The following is a 19,791-nucleotide window of genomic DNA, read 5'->3' as shown; positions in this document are numbered from 1 at the left end:
TGCATCACCCTTACCCCTCTATGTTGGCTCAACAAACACTTCCTGGTCATGCATCACCTGGCCATGCATCACCCACTGACACTCGACACTGCATGTCATTCCAAGCCATCTGGTTTTTATCACGCTTGGAGACTAATGACATAACCTTGCATATTGCCAGTCTTCATGATGGAAACAGGAGTTCTGCTACTGTTCCTTTTCATCTGGACACAGCAGATCCTTTCTGGACTGGCATTACATGATGAAATCCCTCCCCTCACCTCTGTGCTGAGATTACAGTCAAACTGTTCATACTGAGCTTCTCCAGAAAGCAGATTTTAGCAGAACTACCCACATGTTTTGAAAGCAAGTCATTAGCATCATCAAGGAAAGGAATGGCCCAAAATGGTTCAGGAAAAGCAAGCAATTAAAAAAGATTGGGTAAGGAATGCAACTTTTTCTGTTTTCATCGTTCAGCTGTTGTGGAGTACCTCAATCAAGGGAATGGAGATAGATTGCTACATGTACAGTTTCCATTAACAGACAGGATGGTTCTTGCCATTTTTCTGGCTCAGACATGGACATGGTTTTAACAGAACTGTAGCTCTGATATAAAATATGACATTTTTATAACTCATATGGATTTTTTAAACACAACCTTCATTTATCTGTGCCATTCCAAAATGCAGATACCTTTAATGTCTTCCAGTATTTTCAAAATTTTGCTTTGAACTGGTGAATGCCAAAATACTATTTAGTTCTGTCTTGAGGCTCAGAACAATAAGCCAAGTAAATTGCAAGGTGCCTTTCTTTTTTCTTTTTTATCTCTAGACAAAAAGAAAAAAAAAAGAAGCAGGGCAATCAGCTAAGTAGACATTTGTGTTTGTACGATATGATATAAATGCAATTACAATTTCTTGTAGGGTTGCACTCTCAGTCTTTGCTTTCCAGTAATTAAAAGCATTCCTTGCTTGTTGAGTCATTGCACTGAGTGCAAAATCTATTGCAGTTATTTTCACACCACAAATATCAGGAAAATCCTTTTAAGAGAAAATATGCTGCTGTGAGGGCTGTAGATAGTATCTTTCAAAATAAATCATTCCATATAGACTAGAAAACACATTTTATATGGTCTGAAAACCAAACACATAGAATCATTAATTAGTTTATATACATACCTATAAATAAAAATGTATATATGTGTGTGTGTGCATGTATAGGTATATAAAGATTTATTTGTGTGAGTTTATTGGTTGATTTTGAGCAATTCCCATGTATTAAATGTACTTAACCCAAAGCCAAATATGTGTTAACTGCATCTTTATGCTACACAATCATTCTTACTGGCTGCCATGACTACCGACTAAATGTCAAAATGCAAAAGACAATGAAAGGAGACAGTCTGGAAAATCCAATTTACTTCTGGGTTTTGAATGGAATTTTAATTTTGTGGGACATTTTAAAATAAGAATATCTCATCAGTTTGAATAAAGGCATTTTCTTTATAAAGTTTGCTTTCTGCACACAATTGCAGATGACATATGTAAGTAGATTATTTACAAAGGAAGAATTCCAATCCAATCATACGATGGAACACACGTTATAATTGTGTTAATTAACTGTAGTATTTTAAATCTGAATGCCAGAACAAAACAAGTTCCTAGTAAATAACTTATGAGTTTCGATATAAAACTCTTTGATATTAGATTTTGCCTGTTGACATAATTCATAATTGTGGAAAATTTTGCTTTAGACCCAAGGAGGTGTAATAATGGAAACTGTGGTATTCTGATGCTTTGTGTTGTATGGCTTAATTCCCCCTTTTCATAACAGAGACTATTGAAAGGTAAATGTTTTGATACAATTTAAAGTCTACTCAGTGGGCTATATGTGGGTGTAAGGGGCTGTATTTAAATATCAGATATTACAAAGGACTAAATTTCTGGGTTTAGAGAAATGTAATCCCTAATTTAAAATAGTCTCCCTATGTAGGAAGCCTATTAAAGGCATGTTTATCTTTGGAGAAATCCTTTGATTCAGGTTTTGAAGGACTTTGAAAGCACTTCACAGAGTAAGCAAAAATAACAGCAACTCCCTCACCAACCATATTGATACAAAGCAGATTCTGTAAAACTCATCTTTTCACTTGGTGTTTTCTGCTAACAAGTGGGCAGCAGGATGACTAGGAGAAGTATCTTTTGGCAGGTCACCAAATCTAGAAACTGGGGCTAGTGTGGAAATCCATTTTTGCAACACTGAAAGGGACAGGATAATTTTCTGTTCGTCTTCTCCACAGTCCAAAAAAAGTACAAATGCCCAAGTGAGGTTTTGGATGATGGGTTCCTAAACCCATAACTGTCAATGCTGAAGGATGAAGTGTAAGAACCAAAATAGGAATGGATACTGGGGAAGTGACTTTTTAAAAAAATAACTACAGAGATAAATTCAGCATGTGTAGGTTGGCTCCAAAAGTCTCACAAGGGAGAGTTTGGGTTTGTTTGTTGTTTTTTTTTTAATTTTTTTTCTTTTTTTTTTCTATTTCTTCAATCTTTCTTTTAAATGTCCAAGTTTGGAAGACAGAGAAAAGAAGCAGAGGTGTGCATGAATCAGCAGGAAGGGTTGGGTTCAACATTGATTGAAGTTGTTTGGTGGAGCTGCACCTGAGGTACCACCATAGTCTTGGATCCCCCAGTTTAAGAGTGACATGGAGAACCAGGGGAAAGTGAGGGATAATTGGGAAAATAGGAGGCTTAAGGGACACTGTATTAGGTGCTCAAGTTTATGAAATGACAGAACCAAATCCTTCCATTTGACATACATCTGTCACTCTGTGGCTTTCAGAGTTTTCTATGTGATGTTTACCTAAAAATTCTAGCAGTCATTACTATGAATTACCAGATTTATACTTCTACTATCCTGCCATGACTTTATACATACATAAAAACATTTGACTGCTTTCATAATGAAAAAAATTATTCCTCTCAACAGCATATAACCTCTATCATGGTTGGGCATATATTATAAATGAGTATGCTAACCAGAAGATGTATAAAATTAACAAGAAAAAAAAAGATAGATAAAGAATGATAGCTCTTCTTGGAAACCATACTGATGGTGCAAACAAATTAGCATATAATTCAGAATTGATTAAATTGGCTGAGAGGGAACATTTGCTGGTGTGATACTTTTATTACAATTGATGCTACAATAAAACTAGAACAAGAGCTACTGCTTGCAGTGAAGTTTGCACCTGTGTTTAAAGTAGCTTTGCTCAGATTTGCAAGTAGAAGCACTTGGATTTTTGAAGATGTAAAATTAATGCATATGTCTATGCTATAAAAATTTTTATGGACTTTTGGGAATGTGACTGCTTCCAATTAAGTTTTTCATGACCCACCTCTTTTTTTTAATTTTTCCCTTCTCCTTCCCTGTTTTTTACTGTTTTTCAATTTAGTGGCATTTTTCCCATCCTGAAACATTACTGAAAATTTCTGGAGTACATTTGCTCTGTCAGTCTATCTCTCTCCCTGCAGCTATCTGTCTCTGTCTGTGTCTCTGTATTTTTTGTTCAATACCAGCCTCCACTTAGAAGAAAATCTTGATGAATTCAGAGACAGTGCTCTGCTACTAAATTAACCACATGAGGAGCTGATCCCTGCAGAGATGCTCCACTGATTGTTGTGTAAGGGTGTTTGTCTCATTCAGAATAAAAAAAAAAGATCCTGCAATAGTGAGATTTTCAGGGCACTGTGCACCAGCATCAACAGCCTGTCATTAATGGCAAATCAGAACTTCTTTGTTACTCAGCCTGTCTTTTATAATAGACTTATCAAACTTCCAGAACTGGATTGTCCATCAAATTTTTAATATGTTCTAAAAGTAGCAGGAGTTAGATGTCCTCAATTGTCAATTTCTAACAGCCTATTCTGTCTTTTTCGTTATATGATCAAGTTATTTTTCCAGTATAAAAAAAAATAAAAAAATTCTGAATAATAAAATTCTCTCTCTTTTTTTTTTTTTTTTTTTTTTTTTTTTAGTGTAGCTGGCTCTTACATGATTTTTAAAAATAATAAAAGGGATGTTTCCTCCTAAGTTGATGCTTTGGAAGATGTAAAGGGGGAAAAATAGGTTAATCAGATGCAAATCAACATGAGTCTACTTCATGTCTTCCACTGGTTTAGTATCTAGCTCTTCCAAGACTGGTGTTCCTGGCTTTTGCACATCTTAGCCACTTAAATGTTCAACACTGTCAAGCATTGCTATTTCCCACCTTGTGCTGCTTTGTTTCTTCCACTGCATTAGAAAATATGTCCTTCCACTGAACATCACATGGCTAAAACGCAGTTTGGTCTACAGTTTTGTTGGAAGGAAGGCTGGTTCTTGCTGAATTTTGGAGAAGCTTTCATCTAAAAACATTTTACTACTTCCATGAAGATGACTAGCGAAAAAATACAAGCATGTGGGTAAACTAAGCAAGTGGTTATTGCACTTGTCTGAAAGTGCTTTGTGCCAGGGAACCATTCTTCATTTGAAAAATCTGTCCAGGCCTGGAATAAGTCAATGAAATATAGGATTCAGCTTTACAGCCAGTTTCTCTCAAGCAACTTTGTGCTGGATTTTGATTCCACATGGGCTAAGAGTGATATTATGGACCAGAGGAGCACTGGAAACTGGAAAAAAAAGAGGAAACAACTATCCTGTGGTCTCAATTCCTCCCCTTCTGGCCTCACAGAAGTGTGAAGGACTACAAGAATGAAGCAGCTGTATGAAGAGATGAGAGCTGCATCTGCATTATGAAAGTAATTGCCAAGAGCAGAGAAATAAAAAAAGAAGGAAAACCAAGCAGGTAAAGTCAGTCAGAGAATAGGATGACTGAAACTGGATCAAGAATGAGGGTAACACTTGACTGACTGGATAATGAAACTAGGTTGAGACAATCAGGGAAAAAGTAAGGAAGTGGGTGAGACTGGAAATCAGCAGGTCATGGGGATGGAGTTGATGAGAAACTGGTTAGGATGGTAGATTGTTCACAAGAACGTTGAGAGTCATCTCAAAAGAAATTTTCCTAACTGCTATCTCAGACTTTCCCCTAAATGCAAATGATACTAAAAGACTATAAAAATAGTGGTCACAGTTCAGGGACAGACTGGCGTCCATCTGATATAATAGTCTTCTTCTACTATACTTTTTCTTAATTCTTTTTTAATCCTGGAAATTCCATTTGTATAACTACATAGAAGTATGCTAAATATAATTTTGCAACCTTTGTATGGTAGATTACCTGTTTGCTTATCTAAATGTCTTCCTTTTATTGCAGTAAAAAGATTTGCTTCCTTTTGGGATCAGCATTTGTTCTTATTGCAATTTTTACCCTTGACAGACCTGTCCACCTCTTTGTGCAGAAACCAGGATGTCAGCAGAGATGAGACCTCTAGAACAGCACTGGCAAACCATACAAACTGGTAATTACAATTTTGCAGAGGACTTGAAAGTACCTCTGTCATGTTTGTTCCTGTTTTTCAGGCCTCTCACGAAAAGATTAAATACTTTACACTGTTAATCAAATGCAATATGATTCTCTTAGTAAGATATTTTCCTTCTTAATGTTTCATTGCAAAAAAAAGTGAATGCACTTCAAAATCGAGTAACTTGTCAATGAAGCTTAAAATAAATACCTTACTATTACTTTTCTTAAGAAGATATTGATATTTTAATTGGAAAATGATGATATTTTGACTGAAAACATAATTTCCCAGGAAAAAGTTATTTGCCTTGAGAACAAGTGGTTTGTTGACAAATATTAAGGATTTAGGTTTTAAAATCAGGAATCAGGGCTTCATTCCTACCTACAGCATATAATATTGAAAGCCTCCTAACTGAAGTCTTGACAGCATCAAAAAATATCTGAGCACATAAAAAAGGTATCAGCTTAGAAATAGCTTTTTGTATTACATCTATGTAATAAACACCAGCACCTGGAGACAAAGAAGGTATATTCAAGTGATATAAATGTGACTTGAGTAACATCAGCTACCCTTTTTTTCCACATTAATAAAGTAAGCAACAAATATATCAAAATAGTTAATAGACTAATAAAATGGGTTACAGAATTGAATTTCACTTCCAAAAATGTCTCTGAAAAATTACAGATATTGATTCATCTGTTTGTTTTAAGATTTCCTAGGCACATGCCACATTTCTTACAGCTTCATTCACGTAACTGGAGGATCTGAAGTACAAAAATACTAGTAAACCAAAAAAGATAATTTTTGCTACACTTCCATATAGCAATGTTGCTAATTTTTTGTGCATCTTTGACATGGCTATGGTCTCCATAGTCTTTTGAAAAAGAAAAAAAAATACTAACCATGATGATTATTAGTCACTTCAGGGAGTTCTGCCAATGAAATGACATCCAGAGTCATCCTACTGGAAACCAGAGGATGAATCTGAATATGTATATATCAGAAATCTTAGTCCAAAAGGACAAGCTGTGTTTTCAGAAATTTTGAAAGCATCAAAAAGAGCATCAAGATCAAAAAGATATAGCTAGTTAGTGACTAGTGAATATATTTAAATGTAAAAATCTTAAGCACTGAAAGATACCTCATCTACCTTCAGGTTGAGTGTACCTTAGCTTAGGGTAAATTCTCAATTTGTAGAACTCTATGCCTTCAGTAGCACAAAATACATCATTATTTTTTCTTCACTTAAGAAATCCCCTAAGGATTGTAAAAAAGTACCTCAATAGCAAAGAATGCTAATACAGCTTTAGCAGGTAAGTTTCTCTGCTTCTTAATCTGATCAGTGTGGATTTTGGCAGTTTCTATAACATCAGAGCATGTTACACATTTCCATGCAGTATGGAACATAACCTCATATCCCAGCTCTGAAGTAAGTACCCAAGATTATCCCCATCTTAAAGAGCAGAAAGTCAGGTCATAAAATGATTAACCTATAAATCCAATAAGAAACTAGGTGCCTAAAATGATGCTTAAGAAAACTCAGGTTTCTACATCGAAAATCAGGATCCTAGAAATTCCTGCACAGATGAGGAGAGGTCATGAGAATACAAAAAACCACAATTTGCACTCTTTAAATTGGTGTGCATTGTAGGGTACTAAACTCTGGACAAGCAAGGATAGCTCACACTTGAAATGTTTAAGCCACTAACATTGGGAATTGTGTGTTCTTCCACTCACAGCCAGTCCTCTGAGGAAATCTGTGTAGCCTGTTTCCTGGAAGCATGTGACACACATAGGTAGCACAGGGTTCTTCATAAACAGAGGAGCAAGCCACAGTTTTCTTTTAAAAAGCAGCTGAGGAGGAACACTGCTGGCTATCTTACTCCTGCCCATTGGAACAACTGCCTACAGTGACTCATTTGACTGGGAAATGCCAGAGCTGGGGTCAAACTCACAAAAACTCTCAAACTCTCATATTTAATCTAAAGCATCCTGTCATCCAAAGGAACTCAGGTTCTATTTTCTGCTTCCACAACTGTTTCTATTTTGGCATAGGGTCATCTTCCCTCCTGTGTGCCCTCTTGTCCTCTCTCTAGCATGATGTTCTTCCCATGGGAGACTGGAAAGAAGACACAGCTCAGTGGCTCTGGTATTCTGTGAGGAGGGAGGACACACAGGGACAAGGGTCCCCACATCTCAGCACCACACTTGGAGGCCAACCACCAGCTGTTTGCCTCAGGGACAGGAGTGCATCCACTGCCACATCTTTTTCTCCACCCACCACAATGGAAGAGATCAAACTAGTGCTTCTCTAAGACTGCGTGTGAAGTGTCCAAGGTGAAGTCTCACCATTCCTCTCTGCATTTTCCTCTGGGTCACTGAATTATGATATACTCACTCTGGGCAGACCTTGACTATAGCCAGAGGTGCTGACCTCTCCCTGTGTGCTGTGGAGGTACAGCCATGCCTGTATGTCACCACAGGCGCTTTACTAACCCTATCCTCAGTCACCTCTCTAAACTAAACAATCTGCTTGGGGCAAAATTGGTGAAAAACTCCTAACAATCCTGCTTTGTGATTGTGTCTGTGAAGCATCACTTCTCCACACAATAACTGCTACAACAGTGATAGGTTCTTTGTATTAGAATGAATGCATAAATCATAATTTATTTATGAATTGCTTGGATTTGAAGCTATAACTTAGAAAAATAATGTGTCTGAATATATTCAGCAAAGCCTAATGTTTTGTGTAGATGCTGTGCACCAGTTTAACTGCACATCCTGGCAGAAATAGCTTAAATTCACTTCATTGGTTAAATTATGCATTAGCAGACAGGGAAAAGAAAAACAGAAGAGGAAGAGAAAATGAAATCATTTCAGATCAGCTTTGTATGCTGGTATTTCTCAGACACATAATGTCATAAGTATTTAGTTCCCAGAAGCCAGCATTTCTGCATCAGTCCATTTTATGCTTTTTTTACCCAAGATGCAGGTCCACATGGATTGAGGTCTCCAAAGAAATTTTTGTCCATTTTTTAAAAGTGCTGAGCAACTATAGGAATACGTTCTGTCTGCACTGCAGTCATGGGTACCCAAGACCTTGCAGGATTGAGATACCTGTCCCAGGTAGATTTGCTGGCTGACATTCCCTGTGGGGACCCAACCCCTCCAAGTGGGATCACCAGTACTTTTAAACTGAATAAAAATCAACACCTCAGGCTGCATCCACAGAATAGTGTGAAGGTTGTGTGTAGCCTAGAAAGAATTTTGAATAGCAGCCATTCCTCCAAATCAGCTGCCAGCTTCTGTGTCCCCATAGGCTAAAGACCAACTGATTGTGCCAAAGCCAATGGCTGTACTCCATTGGCTCCAGTGACACAAGACTCATTTCCAAAGCTGGTTCATCTATCACCCATTCTATAGATAAATGCTGAAGAAGACATGTTCTCTACAAGCCATCATTAGTCTGGCAATAGTTTTTGTTCATAAAGGTGACTTGCATGGAGAACTGACGATTTTTTTAAGGTAGTTACTGCAGAGGTAAGCAAGCACTGTTGCTTCATGATGTGCCATTTTCTCGTCCTCTTGGGCAGAACTAGTGAGAATTCCAGGATAAAGGGGTTTGAAGCCTGATAGCCTAAGCTGAAAGGTGAATTTACATTCCCTCTCTCTTGCCTGTGAGAGGTCTTGCTGGAGGATTCACTTCCAATGGTGGTGCTGCCCAGTGACCAGCGGGGTCCAGATGCCACCCTCAGTCCCTTATGTTCAGCTTTTTTGCTGTACCAGCTTTAACAAAGCTTTTACTGAGTCAATTTTCCAACTATATCAATTATGTAGTGTGACACCATTTTTGGATTCCTACTTCAGGACTGCTAAGGCCTGTTACTTTTCAGGAGTGCTGAGCATCTCTTTGTTTCTTTTGTTTGTTAGAAGGTGGTTAAATTAGACCTACATGAAAATACTGCACAGGTGAAGTATTGCTCAGACTGATCTGTCATGGGAACCTTCTGCTCTCTGTGTTTCGGGCTACAAAATAATGTTGACTTCTCACTGCAAGCAATTAGGAGAATTAATTAAGTAATATTGTATCGTCTTTGAAGGCTAAAACACTATCTAAATATACTGCTGGATTTGAGTGCCACATCTCTTTTTTGTAATGAGGTTCTTTTTTCAAACTAATGCTATTAATTTGAAAATGGAGAATTCTTTTCTAAAAAATTAGTATAAATATCACCTGAGATAAATCTAACCATGATGTTAGATTGCACAATATATATAATAAAAAATAGGTGTGCAAAATGTGATCTAGAGAAATGTCCTATTGTAGGATAAATAACAATAAAAATATTAAAAAATATTCCAGTCTTAAATAATAAATTAAAGAAAATTCAAATTCACAAAGTCTGTGTGAATGAATTACAGGAATACATTATTAAACAGGGAAGTTTTTAGTCTAACTAGAGCTTATATTGGGACAAAGAGATGATGGTAATGGAGGTGGAGGTGAGAGAACATTTTGGAAGTGTTCAAGCTGTTGAATTTTATTTTTATTTCCTCAGTGTGTTATGGGATATCTTCCATAAGAAAATGGAATAGATGACGTTCCATCCCTCCTGTCTGTACACCTCACAGGGTAAGTAAAGAACTGCTATGAGGCAATAGAAATCCTTAGCCATATGGACTGTTTTTAAAATGATTCCTGCTTTCTCAATAGCAGGAAGAGTAATTTAGTCTTTAAAAACCAAGAAAAAAATGTGAATAAGTGTTAACCTCAGCTCTTTAGTGAATTTTACCTACCTACATTTTTATATTAGCTCTGTAATAAAAGTTCTCAGAAAGAAATAAAGTAACTGAAATGTTATCACTTCAGTTTCCTTATCACATCAAAATTATATTTGGAAAAGGTTTTTTTTTCACCCAGAGGGTGTTTGGGCACTGGAACAGGCTCCCCAGGGAAGTGGTCACAGCCCCAGCCTGACAGAGTTCAAGAAGTGTTCGGACAATGCCCTCAGGCACATGATGTGATTCTTGAGGATGGTCCTGTGCAGGGCCAGGGGCTGAACTCAGTGACTCTGATGGGTCTCCTCCAACTCAGCATATTCTGTAATTTCTTCTCCTAGCTCTTAAAAGAATTTGCAATAGTGGTATCTCAGTCAAATCACTTTTCCGCCAACATTATGATACAATAAATAACTCTCTGATTCTTGCCTATGTCCATTCTTCTCATAAAGTAATTTCTTATTTATTTTTTCCTATTTTTTTTTAGACATGTAATTTTCTGACAGTTGGAAATAATTCAGAGCTGACGTGTGTTCATCTATTTGTAAAAGGGGAAGGTTAAAACCTTCTGCTAAAAACTGAATAATATGGAAAGAAGTATGTTCAGCCCAAATTCAGCCTGGAACTTAGCCATATGTTGTTTAACTTGAAGCTTACCATTGCCACTGATATTCAGATGACTACTCATATGCAATTGCTGACAATCAAGGAATTGTTTAGTGGCAGATCAGAAGCAGAATTCTTACCCCTCTGCAGTAAAAAAAGCCTACTTATTAAAATAATGAAACCAGTTAAACCCAACAACCATACACTTATTTATGAATTCATATGAATGTTATGTACCAGATAAAATAATAATGTAGTACTCAGTTAATAGAAAAACTTAGCAGTGGCCTTGCATCCACCAAGCTAAGTGTCGAGGTCTGAGCTTATAACCAAATTGTGAATGACAAAGTAGAAGAGCAAGTCTGAAGCACTTCTACAATGGTTTAATCAGTCTTACTCAGATATGTGAAAGAGGAAGCATGGGACTAAATCCCTGCATCCTCATAATCCTACCCATTTATCACCTTACACTGTTCCTGGCTATCTCAAAAGGAGTTGACATTAAAACACTTCCGTAACACACTATTAACACATATCCCACGTATTTCTGCTAATTTCCTACAAAATAAACCAGAACCATAATCGGGACTGAGATTTTCTCTATGATGGTTGTCTGAGAATGTTCAAGTCATAAATATTCCTTAAATAAAATGCCACAATGAAACAGTGAAATAATGGTTTCAAACACTTTTTTTAGTTCCAGTGACATCACAGACTGCTTCACCTTCACACTGCCATCTATGTACCTTACACTAAGTAAGTTTATCAAACCAGATATGTGGCCTGATTGGTCTGTAGTGACCCAGCCTGCAAAGGCCCTGATTTATATAATACATGTCCTGTTTGCTTGGGAGCTTAAGGTATGAAGGAGCCCCTCTATCCAATACATATTTCATGTGGAAGGTGGTGTCAGGAGGAGGATGAAGCTTAAAAGCCCCCAGAATTTCTGTACAGTCATGTTACATGGAATTTCGAAAAAGGACACACTTAAAAATACCCAAACAAAGATGCTTGTGTGGCATGCATCATTTATATACTCTGTAAATTAAACAGAAAGAAGAATCTTGTGGGCATTCAGAGTGTAATGATCTCCAGAAGTTCTTGCAGCTGTTGAAATTCCTACATAAGTAGAAGGAGGTTTCCCTGAAAATCTTCTATTTTACACAGCCTAATAGAAAATTACGCTTAATTTTGCTTTCTGTGGCAGAATATAAACACAGGCTTGTTCAAGGTATTTAGCATCTGCCTAACCTGAGTTATGTGAAGCGTTCTGTCCAGAGCCAGTATGACTATTCACACGCTCAGACACCTGATTAAGTGCCTTACTGGATCAGGGCCAGAAATATAATAGTGGGCTGGGTTAAGATGATTAGAAATGTTTTCCTGGCTCCAGTGGCAGCAGGGCCTAGCCTTTATTGCCACTTTGCAAAAGCTGCTGCTCAATAGGGGAAAAAAATCAGGCACTCTGTAGTTCTTTCAGTGTTCTACTGGGTAAAGTTTGAATACAGAACAAATGTAGCTCATTTACCCCTAACTGGAAATGTGCTTTACCGAGAATGCATCAATTTTTCCACACGAAAATAAAATTTGTTGCTTTGTTGTAACTCTTGAAATAAAGTGATTTATTCTAATAGGCAGTCTAGATTCAAGTTTTGTCTATTTATAACTATAACAAGGAAGAATATAGTTTAAAGAAATGGTAAGGAGACTCTTTTAAGCTTTGTGAGTTTAAAGATGGAATATGTTTTTAATAAAGTAACTTTAATTTTCTAATTGAATGCTGTTGTAATTAGTACTTTTGGAAACTGGAGCTAGGTGGCTGCAAGGCTTTTTATTTCTGGTATAGGTGGCTCGTTAACCAGGGATTAACAGACAAACTGGCGCCACGCAGTCCCTCAGTCTCTGGGTAAACCTAATGATTCCTGGCATCACTCCTGCCGCAGAAATCTTTATATTTGTGTGCTGCGAGATCATTAACACCAGGCTGAGGAGCCCTTCCTTCCCTTGTGACAGAATTCCTGACAGGCCTTCTGCAGCGCTAAGTCCCAGACCGACTACAAATTATCAATACTGATTACGGGATTGCTGCAGTGGGGAGGGGACGGCGTGCTCGGCACTGCAGGGCTGGCCAGGCTCCCACAGCCCTCACTTCCCTCCTCTGTTTGCATCTACAGCTGTCTCATGCCTTGTTCCCAAGGGTGCCACAGCCGGGTTAGAATGCTTTCAATCCACACCAATTGTTCCTTGGGAGCGGAACATCAGCATTCAGATAAATGCTTTGGTGTAATGCATCGGCTTCAGCCGGCGCCAGGAGGGTTTGGTATAACTTCGTGCAATGCGATGAAGAGTGATAACAAGAATCTGCACAAATGAAAATTTGAACAGGATTTGCTTCTTGGGGAGGACACTAATTGTTTTGGGAGCCCTTCGTCCTTATTTTGTGGGATTTGTGTATGCACGACATTAATGATTGTGAAAACTTGAATTTGAATGCGTCAAACGCAGGTCCAGCCTCATTCCTCTTAAAAAAAAAAAACCAACAAAAAGCCAAAAAAAACCACAACAGAGCCCTCAAAACCCCCAAACGAACAAAAACCAACCCTAAGGAGCATTTGGGTCTGGACGCTTTCAGCAGCCCGACCCCACGACTGTTCTCCCTCTCCTTCTTCCACACCCTCACTGGGATTTTTTTCGCCCACCCTACCCAGCAGCCTCCCTCGAACAAAGGGGCCGGTGCCGGGCTACCGCCCTTCGCTCCTGCCAGGACCGGCAGGATCAACCGCGACCCGATAGGAAGGGGCTCCCCAAGAGCCGGGAGCCCCCCGGGGCCGGGGTCGGGCGGAGGAGCCGCGCCCCGCCCGGTCGCTCCGGGCCCGGCGGGGCGGGCTGGGGGCGGCGGGGGCGGCGCGCCGCGGCGGCAGGGCGCGGCTCCTGCGGGAGCGGGGGGGATGCTCTCCTTGCCGCTAGAAAAAGCGAAGTAACAACAGCCCCGGCAGCTGCCCCCCGGGAGAGAGAGCGGGGCGGGCGCTGCTAGCGCACACCGGCTCTCCGTGATGCAGTGACCTACTTCGGCCGGTCCCCCGGCCCCCCCGGCAGACTGCAGGTGCGGGCAGCGCCGGGGCAACGCCGAGCGGCGGCTCCTTCTCGCCCCCTCCCGCAGCCCCGCGCCGTGCTGGGCTGGGCTGGGCGCGGCCGGCCGCAGTGCGCGCCCGGCGGGGTCCGCCCCGCCGCAGCCCCCCCTCCCGGCACCGCGGGACCCCGCCGGCCCGCAGCCCCCGACCCGCGCCCAGCCCCTCTGGGCGGCGGTGCCTCTGCCAGTTCCTCTTTTCTTTTACCCACGCGGTTTCAGAGGCAGAGGGGAGGGCTGACTCCGGCCGGCGGGGACGGGTGGAGGCACAGGGATAACTTTACCGTTCGTTTTTGTTTTATTTTCTTTCTTTTATATATATATATATATATATATATATATATATATATGCACATATATATATACATATACACATATATACATACATATACATAATATATATATAAAATATCTATATGTGCATATATATATAAAAAGATATCTTTTCATCTTTAAAATAATGAAAACCGTTTCAAAATTGTGCTGTGCTCATGTGCCGACCTCACCCATCGGTATACAATTAATCCCGATCTCTGGTTAGGATACTAAAACAGCCCCAGGTCCCACCCAGCCTCCCTTTTTTCCCCTGATCAATGAAATTAAAAATATGTTCAGTGTTCTCTTGATTTTTTTTTTTTTCCCTAAACTTTTGGGACAGCGAGAAGAACACCCAGTGCAGGTAGCAGACCTACGAGATAGTGGCTGTAGTACTGTCTGAAGGAAAAGAGAGGCGTTTTCTTACCCATTGCTGTTTTAGCCATGCTGGGATGTGCAGCTCTCAGAGGCGGTGAAGGCAAAAGGGTCCAGCTACAGCAGTGGAGAGAGGGAGAGAAGACTGAATAAGGCACTGAGTCAGCAGAGTGGGGCTGTGCAAGAGAAGGAGCAAGAGGCAGGAGCCCATGAATAATTATCACTCCTCTACCCAAGCAGATTGGCTCGAGAGGTCCCCTGACATGACTCCTGCAGAGCCAGAATCTCCGGGCATTAAATATTGATTCACCAATAGTGCCGGAGTACAAAGTGCCAGAATGCAGTTTGAAATGGAAATCAGTCCTTGGATACTTCTCCCCCCTCGGTCTGGCGTTAATAGTACATTCCATGTCAAATGTTTTATGTCTTACATGAAAAAAGCCTATTGGTGTTGAAGGCTCTGCTGTTGCTACCTGTAAAACATGCACAAATTCAGTTTAACATATTTCATTCCAAAGATACAACAGGAAGAGGAACCATTGCAAGGGATTTCCTAGACCATTCCAGTAAAACAACTGCTCAGGTTATTTTTGCCTCATGCAAAGGTACACAGATATCCTATACAATTGTTTTATACTGAATGTTTCTGCATTTTAGTACCTGTTTTATTGTCCCCAGACCTAACTTTGGTCACGTCAAACTTTTCTTAAACTTTTCTTAACCTTGGGAAATGGCAGCTGGACCTGCGTACCCTCTCAAAGGGCTCTGGAAATCCCAGAACAGAATAAATGTGGGCAGAAGTCAGTAACTACTTCCCTGATGCACTATGCTAAGAGTCATTGGGAAGATGTGAGCTTGAGTCCCTTAAAGTGCTCAGGATGAGGTCTGATATGGTCACTACATGAAAGGGGATGGACACGTACTAAGAATCCCCTACACTAATTTTAAGAATCCTCTATCCCTGGCAAGAGGAAAGCCAGTGACATAACTGGCAGCCACCAAACAAATGTGGTGGAGGTTAATTGAAACATTTCTAGAAATATGGCAGTGATGGGACCTGTTTGTACACCTCATGGGCCTGGAAGCAGTTGCTGGCCTAGAGGAGCCAGTATCCAGGACCTTGGCACAAAGAGAAGGATGCTCCACCTTTACCTTCTCATCACACTGTCCAGCTGGAGCTCATCTGCCTCTCCCAGGGGATCACTAGCCTTATTGTTAAGAGCTTTCAGGCATACCAGACTCCCACACTGCTTCCAGACAGACAGGGCACAGGGCAGATTTTCAGCTTGCAATTTGGAGGACACTACTTGGAGGTGTGTGTATGGGGGTCGGTGGGAAAAGCAGGGCATTGGCACCATTGTTCTTCCTTGTGTGGGGCTGTTTGCAGCATAGTATCGCTAACTGTGATGCTCTCACTCTGTGTGTGCTTCCCTGGAACAGGTAGCCCACCAGTTTTTGCTTCTCGAGCTTCATTGAAGTCAATGAAGAGCACCTTTGAGCGAAGCATCACCCAGCACGAGCATAAGCCTAGCTTTCTCTTTTGAGGCTCTAATGACGACACTGAAAACTAAACTAGGTTTGTTCCTTAAGTGAAAATGGTAAAGTCTAGAAGTGAGTCTGGGGAGAGAAACATCCCCGTGCATGTGAGCTGAGGCGGGGCAGACGCCGTGATGGCTCCCTGCCGAGGTGCAGGCAGAGGGGATGAGAACAGGTGTATCGAGATGCGAGGCCCATCCACCCTCCCGAGAGGCCCTGCCCTCTGGGAAAGCCGGAAGGCGGTCCCGGGACCCGGTGCCGTTCTAAGGTCTTTCACTTCTGGGCCTTCGGTTCTGTGGCTGCGTAGGGGCGTTGGTGAGCAGGGGACAGGATTGCGACTGGATGTCTGTAGTGACAGGAGCTTATTCCCGAAGGAAATGGTGAGCAAGGGCGCAGCGCTGCGCACGCAAGGGTGTCCTGGCCCCTGCCCCGGGTCCCGCCGAGCCTCCGCGGCCCGGCCAGGGGCGGTTCCCCGGGGCGGGCCGGGCCGAGGCTCCGGGCGCTCTCCGTGGTGCTGCAGCCGAGCGGGGCGGCTGGGCGGGATGGGGGCCGGGCAGGCAGGGTGGGGCCGGAACGGGGTTCGCACGGGGGGCGGGAGACAGGCAGGGCGGCAGGGACGGACGAGGAGGGGGCAATCAGGGGTAGGTGCGGCTGGCCCCGGCCCCGCGGAGCCGTGAGGGTCCCGGTGCCGGCCCCGCCCGGCCCCGCCGCACCCCTTGGTGCCTGCCCGGCACGGGGCGGCACCGGCGCTCGGCTCGGCGGGGCTCAGCTGCCCGGGGAGGGATGTGACACCGGGGCTGCGCTGACACAGAGCATCTCTGCTCGGCTCCCCATCCCCCGCCCGGCACGCCCAGTAGGCAGCGAACCCGCCCCGGCGTCTGTCTCTTCTGTTTAGTTGATTTTTCCTGTTCTCTGAGCTAAAGCAGCGGCACGGGCGGGCGGCAGAGTGGGAAGGTTCCCCCGCCCTTGCGGGAGGGACCTCGCTTCCCGCTTCCCTGCTGCCGCCGCAGTGGCAGCAGCGCTTCCCCGCTCCCCTCGCTGCCGGGAACGGCGCCTGTGCCCCATCCCCGGCTAACCCAGGCCGGGGCCGGGACTGCCCGCAGCCCTTTCCGAGGCAGCCGGCGAGGACTGCCAGGCCTGGGGAACGTGGGACGCCGGTGATGACAGTTCGGGTCTCTCCCAGGAAGCAGTTCCCGGGCTCCTGGGGCGGGGAGTGCCGAGAAAGCGGTGCAAGAAATTGCTTGGCAATCACTGTCATGTCAAATCCTGGCATGTACAGGAGCAGCTACCAGACACCTCATACATCATTTCTGTTCCACTGACTGCCACTATTTGATGTTGTGTTTCACATAAATTGTATGGGAGCATGAATTAAACTCCAGCATGTCCTAGCAAGGACTTCTTTTCTTTCTCAGTTTGGGCCTTTTATTGATTGACATTAAAATGCATTTGCAGGCCAGGCTACCTCCAGGTCTGTGGCTGTACGGGCTGTAAGGATGTGCTCCCGAGCAAAACACCCCTGAATTGTTTCTAAATAACAATGGGGTGTAACTGTGGCTTTCATCCCATTTTTGTTGGATATTAATCTGGCCATGGCCAGATAATTGAAGACTTTTTGTTCATTTTCCCCGTTTGTTGTTTTCTCCATGTGTTAGGAAAGATTTTACTTTTTACCCCGTTGCAGACAAGGGAGAAGGAGAGGTCGTGCTGGAAAAAAAAATGTACAGCACTTTGAAGACACTTGCTGCTAAGCAAATGAGCTGCATTGGCCCTGAAATGTGAATCACAGAGATGGGAACAGGTCATGAATCTCTTTTTCTCTGCCTGTGCTATGTGTTTCCACTGCACAGGCTGGGAGGCTTTGCCACCTTGTTTAGTTTTCTTAAATAACCTGAAAAGTAATCTTTTTTCCTATTGAATTTTGGGAGAATTGTTTACACTTAGCCTTTGTCGTTAGGAAATGTAATGGACCTTATTTAGAGGAGCTGATCTTTTTCATATTTGTTGACTTCTACTCCTTCTATAGGCCTTTCTCTTTGTGTCTATGAAATTTTAGAAAATAAGTCAGTAACTAGTTCATTATTAGTTTGTTTACATCTTTATTGCTTTCACGTCCTCACCAAAACTTAGGCTAAAAGTTATTGTTCAGACTGTATGATGAAGTCTTCAAAACTCAAAGAAGAATGGTGCCTGTACAACATTTATTACTCTCCCAATGAATTTATATAATGATAGAATTTTAGATTATACACTCATATGCTATTTTTTTCTCTCTACATACATAACAAGATGGATGGTACTCCCTTTTTGAGCACTATTAGATATTTTATTTTCATTTTGCTCTCATAAAAAAGAACCTTGACACAGTCCTCTGTGTCCTTGAAATCATAGGTACAATAAAGATTTTCTTGCAGGAGTGTTTGCCAGAATATTTTCCTAATATGGCTGAAAAAATCTTTTGTGTTGCCTTACTTTTCACAGCAGGTTAACCACAGATTGGAAGATGTTAGCATCGTTTGTATTTCAGTAAGCAGATAAGCCGTGCATATTTTAATGTGAAATTTAGAGAGAGAAGACTCCAAATATATGCATGTGTGATTTTCATAAGCTTTGTAACATTTGGGAATTTTTGGTAACTTTTTCTGAAATTTTCTGTAGAACTGTATAAATATACCAAGCAGATGAAAAGATTAGTGAAAACACAAGGAGGGAGGAAGAAAGAGCAGAGATATATATGTATGTATGACTGTGTCTTGGATCTGAAGCATGGTAACCATTTTCTCTTCTTGAATTTTATCTTTCTTATCCTTTCATTTCCCTATGTAACATTCATGCTATGAAGCAGTACTGTCTCATTCCCATTAGCATTTCTCCGCTTCTGAAATTGTGCTTTTTTTGCTGAGCATAGCCTATCTAAAAATCATCTTCTAAAGAAACTTGGTAGCAGCTTGATAAGCCAGCTGCAGACAATGTCACCACTAGTGATTTCGGTTGCTGTTTGTTCCACACACGTTGGAATGAGGCAGCTTTAGAGCTTGCCTGGTTTCATGCAGGCTTTTCTACTTGCACGGCTGCACATGATGCTCCTTTCAGCAGCATTCAGGATCACTGTGGGGAAGCTGAGTAAGGGTATTATGGCATTTGTGGATTTATTTTCTCTTTATTTTCATAGAAATCTGTAAGCAATGGCTTAATGCCAGCATGGGTATTGTACATAATAAGATCTCCCTCAACAACCTTGTCCAAGAGTTGTGAGCTAGAGCTGTGCAAGGCCACCTGATGGGAGTGACTTGGTTGCAGCTAGATCTGTGCTGTGCCAAAAATACATAAAACGTAGGCCTGGTGGGCGAAGGCTGGGGAAATTGAGGTGGAAGCCAGTTACATCATTCTGAATGAGGATAGCATGTGCACAAAATGCTGAGAACTCTTGTGTGGAATTAAACCAAGTGGTCATCTATCCAGTAGCCTGTAAATTGTAAATCCTTCCCTTCCAAGGCTCCACTAGATAGCAGAATTTTCTAATCAGTGACATTCTCACCTCGGATGAACCCCTCATTATGCTCTTGTACAGGGCACCTTTGAGGGGAATCCCAGTGCCTGTGGAACAGT

General features: G+C 41.8%; 1 protein-coding gene across 1 annotated transcript in view; it reads right to left on the bottom strand.

The window, feature by feature from the left end:
- The window catches only part of STMN2 (stathmin 2), a 39,552-nt gene extending 24,602 nt beyond the window's left edge, over window positions 1-14,950 (bottom strand). Inside the window, exon 1 of the mRNA XM_058831759.1 lies at window positions 14,699-14,950. Coding sequence (XP_058687742.1) covers window positions 14,699-14,717 — 19 coding nt within the window. The 5' untranslated portion in view covers window positions 14,718-14,950. The remainder of the gene's footprint in view (window positions 1-14,698) is intronic.
- Window positions 14,951-19,791: the final 4,841 nt, after the last annotated feature.

This window comes from Poecile atricapillus, chromosome 2, assembly GCF_030490865.1.
Source record: "Poecile atricapillus isolate bPoeAtr1 chromosome 2, bPoeAtr1.hap1, whole genome shotgun sequence".
Classification (NCBI taxonomy): Eukaryota; Metazoa; Chordata; class Aves; order Passeriformes; family Paridae; genus Poecile; species Poecile atricapillus.
Note: the sequence above shows the minus strand (reverse complement) of the source record. Positions and strands in the feature narration are given on the sequence as shown.